The sequence below is a fragment of the Ranitomeya imitator genome, chromosome 1 (assembly GCF_032444005.1).
Source record: "Ranitomeya imitator isolate aRanImi1 chromosome 1, aRanImi1.pri, whole genome shotgun sequence".
Classification (NCBI taxonomy): Eukaryota; Metazoa; Chordata; class Amphibia; order Anura; family Dendrobatidae; genus Ranitomeya; species Ranitomeya imitator.
This window is the reverse complement of record NC_091282.1, coordinates 130,285,641-130,294,182: the sequence shown is the minus strand read 5'-3', so window position 1 is coordinate 130,294,182 and position 8,542 is coordinate 130,285,641. Positions and strand designations below refer to the sequence as shown.

At 45.7% G+C, this 8,542-nt stretch overlaps 1 protein-coding gene across 5 annotated transcripts in view; it reads right to left on the bottom strand.

Annotated features, from left to right (window-relative positions):
- Window positions 1-288: 288 nt before the first annotated feature.
- The window catches only part of ZFYVE16 (zinc finger FYVE-type containing 16), a 103,893-nt gene continuing 95,639 nt past the window's right edge, over window positions 289-8,542 (bottom strand). For all 5 annotated transcript variants that reach the window (XM_069750960.1, XM_069750934.1, XM_069750951.1 and 2 more), the window contains one exon: window positions 289-1,277. In XM_069750960.1, coding sequence (XP_069607061.1) covers window positions 1,116-1,277 — 162 coding nt within the window. In that variant the 3' untranslated portion in view covers window positions 289-1,115. The remainder of the gene's footprint in view (window positions 1,278-8,542) is intronic.

The following is an 8,542-nucleotide window of genomic DNA, read 5'->3' as shown; positions in this document are numbered from 1 at the left end:
GGCATGGTGCAAGATTTATACAGTCACTTTATAAGATGGGAGTAACACTAAGTTGTATAACCTCAATAGAAAGGCTCGGCTTTCCTCACACTCTGGTCACTGGTCTGTGTCAGTCATGGCAGCTGAGCCCTGTACAATATCAGATATAGACAGGAGTGCAGGAAAAAGCAGCCTTTTCTTCTACGCACATACAAAAGCATTAAGGGCAGCCAAGTACGGAGCCTGCGGTGGGGAACCAATATCACTTGATTTGTTCTGGAATAAAGCATGGTTATATCTTTTTTGATAGATGGATAGATGCGCTCTGTAATTTTGGGTGCAGCTTTTTTATTCCATTTTGCATATATGAATATTCCTAACACAATAGCGGCTCTCCACCTACTTTTATAGTTTTGCCCACTTTATTTACTGTTAACCAAGTCTTGAGACATTATTAGGGATCAGCAGGACCAGAGTGAAAAACTGAACTCTCACTGCAAAGGCATAGTGAGAAGTAGTCACCACCTCCGCTCCTCGGTCACTTCCAAAACTTCCATTTACTAGTAACGCCTAGATTAAACATTTTTCACAGATCACTGAGTAATCACTTAAATAAAGGCAATACGATCAGCTCAGGTAGAGGCTTTTAGTAAACCCTCTTCCATGGGTGACCTGCTACTTTAGTCGGTGGGTTTGGTTTGCTTTGGCTGGTGCCACAATAACATGTCGTCTGTAGGTTGAATCGCTATTGTGTCCTTAGTGTCCGTCATTCTGAGATATTCCCTCCTATGAAAAAGCTTCAATGCAATTGTGCAAGGCATGCAGGAGTTCGTTCCAGTCTTGAATATTACACAGACCATTGTAGTTTGGGAAAAATCAGCTATACATTAAAATTTAGGGAAGATTCCTACATTTTTGTTTGCACCAATGTGTATATAGGCCCATCCTGTGGCACAAATAGAAATGGGGGACATCACAGCGAAGTCACTTCTACAATGGTTTTATAGCAATGAATTCTTAGTATAAAAGCATTTAATGTCCAAAATATACAGAGAGGTCATGAACAAGTTGGTAAGAGAACAGGTGAGAGCCCATGCAATCAATGACGGAGGAGTAAGATGATGAGAGTACGATAACTAACTAAGGCTCTCTATAAAGAAGAAGATCAGTTCCATTACCAGAGGTAAAATGCTGGTGTCTGAGGTCCGGTTGTGGATGACTGGGATGAGGGCGCTGTCAAGGTCATTCAAGTACAGCTGCGGGAGAGGCTGACCCCCTGACCCTGCACGATACTCAACCTGAACATAAGACAAAGTAAAAAAAAAAACATTTAGCGTTGATGCTGTAAAAAACAATATAAAAATACTCTGGCAGATTTATGAAAACAGTCCTAAAGAAAACAGGGTTTTTGGTTACTCACCGTAAAATCTGTTTCTCTGAGCTTTCATTGGGAACACAGGAATCCATGGGTGTATGCTGCTGCCACTAGGAGGCTGACACTATGCAAATAAAAAAGTTAGCTCCTCCTCTGCAGTGTACACCCCACCGACTGGCACTAGATTAATCAGCTTGTGAGGAAGCAGTAGACGCAACAAGTAAAAGACATGAACACAACAAACTGTAACAACATAACACGGTAACCAGAGCTGTTAAACATGCGCGGGTGCTGTGTCCCCCAATGAAGACTCCGAGAAACAGATTTTACAGTGAGTAACTAAAAATCATGTTTTCTCTATCGCTTCTTTGGGGGACGCAGGAATCTATGGGAAGTCCCAAAGCAGTCCTTGGGGATGGAACAGCAAATAACTCAATTCAGGTCGGAGAACTCACCACTGCCGCCTACAAGATCATTCTACCTAGGCTGGCATCCGCCGAAGCGTAGGTTTGGACCCTGTAAAATTTGGCGAACATGTGGATGGAAGACCACGTTGCCACTTTGCAGAGCGGATGCAGTATGCTTTATCCCCCAGGAGGCGCCCACTGCCCGGGTAGAGTGTGCCTTAATCTCAGGGGGAGGCGCTCTGCTATTAACTCATTATGCCTCCAAAATTGCCATCCGGATCCAGCGGGCAATCGTAGCCTTGGAGGCCGGCAGTCCTCTATGCACACCCTCTGGAATGACAGTCGGATAATAGACCTGGGACGACAACGACTTGCTAGCCTGAATCATGGTCTGAAATCACCAGATCTGAAAACCTGGACACTCTCAGAACCTGGAGGATTGCCATCCTCTCTCTGGTAAGAAAAACCCTTGTCTGGCAGGTGTCTAACAGCATGCCTAGAAAAATGAGGAGCTGAGTCAGGACAAGGCAAGACTTTGCCCTGTTGATTAGCCATCTGAATCGGAACAGGGTGTCAAGAACGATGGACAGACTTTCTTGGGCCTGGTAGGACGGAGACTTGATGAGAATGTTGTCGAGGTATGGGATAAGCACTAGACCTCTGATCCTTAAAATGGTCATTACTGCTGCCATGATTTTGGAGAAAACCCTGGGAGCGGTTGCAAGTCCAAATGGCAGAGCGATGAACTGAAAATGGTCCTGCCGTACTGCAAAAAGCAGATATCTCTGATGCCCCGGGAAGATAGGGACATGGAAATAGGCGTCCTGGATGTCTGTGGAGCACAAGAACTCCTGCGGCTCCATGGAAGCAATTCCTGAACGAAGGGACTCCATCCTGAAATGTTGCAGACGGACCCTTTGGTTCAGTAACTTTAGACGCAGAATGGGTCGGACCATGCCGTCCTTTGGCACAACAAAAAGGCTTGAATAAAACCCTGTGAAACATTCCTGGCCAGGGACGGGAACAATGACACCTGAACTGAGAAGGGAGGCAATGGACGCAAAGAATCCCAGAACCAGAGAAGTATCTGTGGGAGGATGGGATTTGAAGCATCGATCTTGGGGCCGCAAAACAATCTATTTTGTATCCTGACCCAAGCGTCCTCCACCGAGGCGAGCCAGAAATCTCTGAAAAACGAGAGGCGGACGCCCAGCCTGGGAGATTCCCCCCTGGAATCTAGAGATGAGTAATGCAGAGAAAGATCTGCCAGGTCTAGACTTGGTGGATGTACCCTGTGCGTTACGGGGACACCAGTCCTTTTCCTATCCTGGTGAGCCAGTGGAGAATCCACAGTCGGAGAAGCGGTCCAGTTCACAGTGAGCTCAGGGGCGAAGTGATATAGGATGCCGAGGCGCTTGCCTCTTTGGAAGTATTTCAGGTTCCATTCCCTGGAAAGTACCTCCTCAAATTCTCTGTGTGGTACAAAGAACTTGGGAGCTGTTCTCGACCTTCTAACCGCCTGTCCGCGCCTGACTCGGGAGGAAGACTGGGAGGAAGCTGTCCGCTGGGAGAGTCAAAGGGGGAGAGCAAGAGCATGAGGAAAACCTAGAACGAAGCTCCTGCCTAGATCTCTTATGACCCTTGTTGGTAGGTACAGCCGAGTCCTGCGATCCGCTACTAACAGCGGAAGTAGGAAGGGGCAATCTGTCGAGATCGGACAACAGGGTAGGCAACACCTTGGTGAGGTCCGTCACAGACTGACAGAGAGGAGGCTTACACTGGGGTAGGAGAACCACTCTCACTGGGAACAGTAGGGGACTCCTGGGTAGCAGGCAAGGGGGGGGGGGGGGGTTGCTGCAGTCCTGAGACGGGAGAAGACTGACCTGAAGGATGTTTGCATTTACATGAAGAGCAGACAAAGTGCCTGACAAGAGCAAAGGAAGAAGAGGCAGGAGCTCTCTCCTTTAGGATTAGGCATGATAAGAAGCAAACCCACTAACTAAAGCCAGAAGGTCAGGGGACAAAGATATATGCTGAGGAGAGTCTCAGTCTGCAGAGCAGAGCTACTCACAGAAAGATGCAGGTCCTGCCTGGTTCCAAGCTGTAGGGGAGCTCCAGGACAATTGCAGGAGTAAATGCAGAACTTTCTGCATAGAAAAGCCACCATCCGGGTTCTGATGCCAGCAAATGGTGACTGCGCTGAAGTCAGGGACTAAAGTGGAAAACAATCACCGATGAAGCAGGGGAGAGCGGCGCGGAGGCCTCAAAGTTAACGGTACCGTAACACTGCACCCCTGATCCCTGCTGCGCTGCTCGTCCTCAGTGCCTGCCCACATAGGAAACCTGGGGGACAGCTGCATCAGAGTTTGCTGCACTAGCAAACCTACCAATAGCAGCCAACCTAGGAGATAAGCCCAGTATAGACAGAAAGGTCTATACATGCCCTAAAACCTTACAGAAATTAAATACAATAAGGGAAAGCTAGATCTTACTCTATCTTCATTCTTTCCTTCTTCATCCTTACCTGAACCTTCCCCTCAACACTTCTGGACAGGAACCGAAGGGGGAGAGAAAACGAGATGTACCTCTCAACAGAAGACCATCAATAGACGTCCGAGCCTCTTGGATTGAGGGACATCCATGACTCCTGAAACGGACAGGCTCTGGTGGGCGAGTGGGTAGGAGATGGGGGCCAGGACCAAAGTTAGGAGTCACCTAAACACTAATGTGTTAGGGAATAGGGTCCTGCCGGATAGATGTATGATGATACGGGGTGGGAGTACAGTGTGACTGTTCGCACTGTATCCCTACAGAGGTAAAGGAGGAGATCAATCTAAAAAATAAAAAAGGGAGATGTTACAGGAAAATGCCGAAAATGGAGGTAGATATCATGCTACTGACTAAGCTAAAACGGATTAACCAAGTGCCAGTTGGTGGGATGTACACTGCTGAGGAGGAGCTTTTTTGTGCATAGTGTCAGCCTCCTAGTGGCAGCAGCACCCATGGTTTCCAGTATGCCCCAATAATGAGATAGAGAATAAAGGCCCCTTCACATTAAGCGACGCTGCAGCGATACCGACAACGATTCGGATCGCTGCAGCGTCGCTGTTTGGTCGCTGGAGAGCTGTCACACAGACAGCTCTCCAGCGACCAACGATGCCGGTAACCAGGGTAAACATCGGGTAACTAAGCGCAGGGCCGCGCTTAGTAACCCGATGTTTACCCTGGTTACCATGCTAAAAGTAAAAAAAAACAAACAGTACATACTTACCTACAGCCGTCTGTCCTCCAGCGCTGCGCTCTGCTTCTCTGCTCTCCTCCTGTACTGTCTGGGAGCCGGAAAGCAGAGCGGTGACGTCACCGCTCTGCTTTCCGGCTCACAGACAGTACAGGAGGAGAGCAGAGCGCAGCGCTGGAGGACAGACAGCTGTAGGTAAGTATGTAGTGTTTGTTTTTTTTTACTTTTAGCATGGTAACCAGGGTAAACATCGGGTTACTAAGCGCGGCCCTGCGCTTAGTTACCCGATGTTTACCCTGGTTACCAGTGAAGACATCGCTGGATCGGTGTCACACACGCCGATCCAGCGATGTCTCCAGGGAGTCCAGCGACGAAATAAAGTTCTGGACTTTATTCAGCGACCAACGATCTACCAGCAGGGGCCTGATCGTTGGTCGCTGTCACACATAACGATTTCATTAACGATATCGTTGCTACGTCACAAATAGCAACGATATCGTTAACAATATCGTTATGTGTGAAGGTACCTTAACGTTTGGTGCTCATATCAGCCATTCACAGTTACGCTTTGTTTGCCAGATCAGATATATAACAAAACAAAAATAGCTGAGCACTGATTGGAAGAAAAGCTGTCTAGGAACCAGACAGTTTTCATAAATGAGACCATGTATAAATCCCATGATAAATAATTTCTAGAATTCCCTTTAAATGGAACTTGTATTTCTTTTGACATGTACATTTTCATAAACACTTATTTTTTAGATTTGCAGCTTTTCTTTTTCCTTCTGTACGATGTTTCTGTATTTATTCTACGCATTTAATATAATTTTTTTTCAAGGCGAATTATCAGCACTGATTGGACAGAGTCAATTAATTTCTACATCTCTAGGTGGAACAACAGGGCAATGGTACAATGCAGAAATTAGGATAAGAGGTACCCGCATTTTTTTTTTTTTTTTTTTTTTTTTTTTTTTAAGGATTGCAAAGTATTTAGATGCAGTTATGTAATGGTGAAATGATATATCCAGTATATATATTTATACAGTGGCATGTAAAAGTTTGGACACCTCTGGTCAAAATTACTGTTATTGTGAACAGTTAAGCACATTGGAGATTAAATTATCTCTAAAACGGCTAAAGTTAAAGATGATGCATTTCCTTTGTATTTCAGGCAACAAAAAAAATCTAAATATATTTTCATCTTTTATATTTTAAAAATTACCGATGCAAAAGTCTGAGAACCCTGCATATTTAGCACCCAGTAGCACCCACTCTTGAAAAAGTGCTACAGATTGGCGACAAAAAGTGTTCACAATCAAGAGTCTTAATTCTTGTTTGAGGGATTTTCATCCATTATACCTTGGATAATTTCCTCAGTTCTGTGAGACTCCTGGGTCGTCTTGCATGCACTGCTATTTTGAGACACATGTCTGGAATCTAGAAACCCATCTCTTCAAGAAAGCTTACAACTTGCAAAGACAATGCTGCCATCTCAACACCACCGAAGCTGCTGCAATCCCCGACCTACTGTCTCCTTCCACATCATCCTGCAGAATGTAAGCCCGTAAGGGCTGGGGCCTCTTACCTCTGTACCAGTCTATCATTGTTAGTATTGTCTACTGTAAGTGATATCTCTATTTTGAATATAACCCCTTCTCATGTACAGCACCATGTAATCAATGGTGCTCTATAAATAAAATAATAATAGATTTTCAATGATGTTCAAATCAAAGGACTGTGAAGGCTATTGTAAAAACCTTCAGATTGCGCCTTTGAGTTTGTCTATTGTGAGTTTTGATGTGTGTTAGTATTCTTTACCCCTTTGTAGAAGCCATCCTCTTTCCAACTTCAGTTTTTTTTTTTTTTTTTAACAGATGATTTTATGTTGCATCAAGAATTTGTTGAAATTTCATTGAATCCGTTCTTCCCTCTACCCATGAAATGTTCACAATGCCATTGGCTGCAACACAACCAAAAAAGAATGACTGATCCACCCCCAATTAATGGTTGGCGAGATGTTCTTTTCCTGAAATTCTGTGCACTTTTTTCTCCACACATACCTTTAATCATTGTGGCCAAACAGTTCTATTTTAATCTCATTGGTTCACAGCACTTTTTTTCTAACATGCATCATGCTTGTTTATTAGTTCTTTTGCATACTTGTGACGCTAAACTTTACGGTGCAGACGCAAGAAAGGTATTTTTCAGATGACTCCTCCATGAAGACCATATTTGTACAGGTTTATCTGCACAAATATGTACAAAGTACCACAACTCCAGAGTCTGCTACAACTTTTTGAAGGCCTTTTATAGTTAAGCGGGGGTTCTGATTTGCTTCTTCAGCAATTCTACCAGCAGCTTTCACTGAAATGTTGCTAAGGCTGGGTTCCCATTGCGTTATGGGATCGCGTTTAACGGACAGCGTTGCACGGCGAAATTAACGCCGTGCAACGCGTCCGTTAGCGCGCCCATTCAAGGCAATGGGAACGCGCATCGCTAGCGCGTGCCATTTTCGGCACGCGCTAGCGATGTGCTGGTGTTTTGTAGTGCGCCGCGGACGCTGCTTGCAGCGTCCGCGGCGCGCCCGAGGTCCGTTCCCCGCTCTCGCAGATCAGGGATCTGCGAGAGCGGGGACGTTAAACGCGACCCCGAAAATCACATTGCGTTAGCGCAACCCGCTAGCGCTTAGCGCTAAACGGATTGCTCTAACGCAATCTGAACCTAGCCTTAGTCTTCCAGACCTTATCTTGACCTCCACTGTTCCTGATAACTGCAGTTTCTTAATAAGGCTACTTTCACACTAGCGTCGTGCACTGCACGTCACAATGCGACGTACCGACACATACTGTGGAAGCGCCGCACAACGGGGGCAGCGGATGCTGTTTTTCAACGCATCTGCTGCCCAATTGTGAGTTGCGGGGAGGTGGGGGCGGAGTTCCGGCCGGCGGTCGGAAATGGCGGACACAACGCAGCAAAAAATGTTACATGTAATGTTTTTTGCTGCCGGCGGTCCGCCACAACACGACGCAACCGTCGCACGACGGTTGCGACGTGGGGCAAAGCGTCGCTAATGTTAGTCAATGGAGAAAAAACGCATCCTGCAAAATTGCTTTTTTCACCTAAACGACGCATTGCGACGTGCAGTGCACGACACTAGTGTGAAAGTAGCTTACAGTTTGAACTGAGGAAAGGTAAACCTGAAATCAATTTGCTATCTTCTTACAGCCTTCTCCTGCTTTGTGGGTCTCCACCATTTTCAGAGTGCTAGGCAGCTGCTTAGAAGTAGTCATGGCAGCTGTTTTTTTGGCACAAGGTTAGAGGAGCTTATTATTTATAAAGCTGTGAAATTTGCATCACCTGGCCTTCCTAAGGATGATAGTGAACAAGCCATGACCCTTTTCTCTTTTGTTCATTCACTTTGCTAATTAATAAAAATAAACTAACAGCTACAGCACTTATTTCTGAAAGAATTCTTACTTTGCAACAATTTTTGCCAGAGATGCATAGTACTGGGAAAAAAAAAGTTAAGAGACCACCACATCA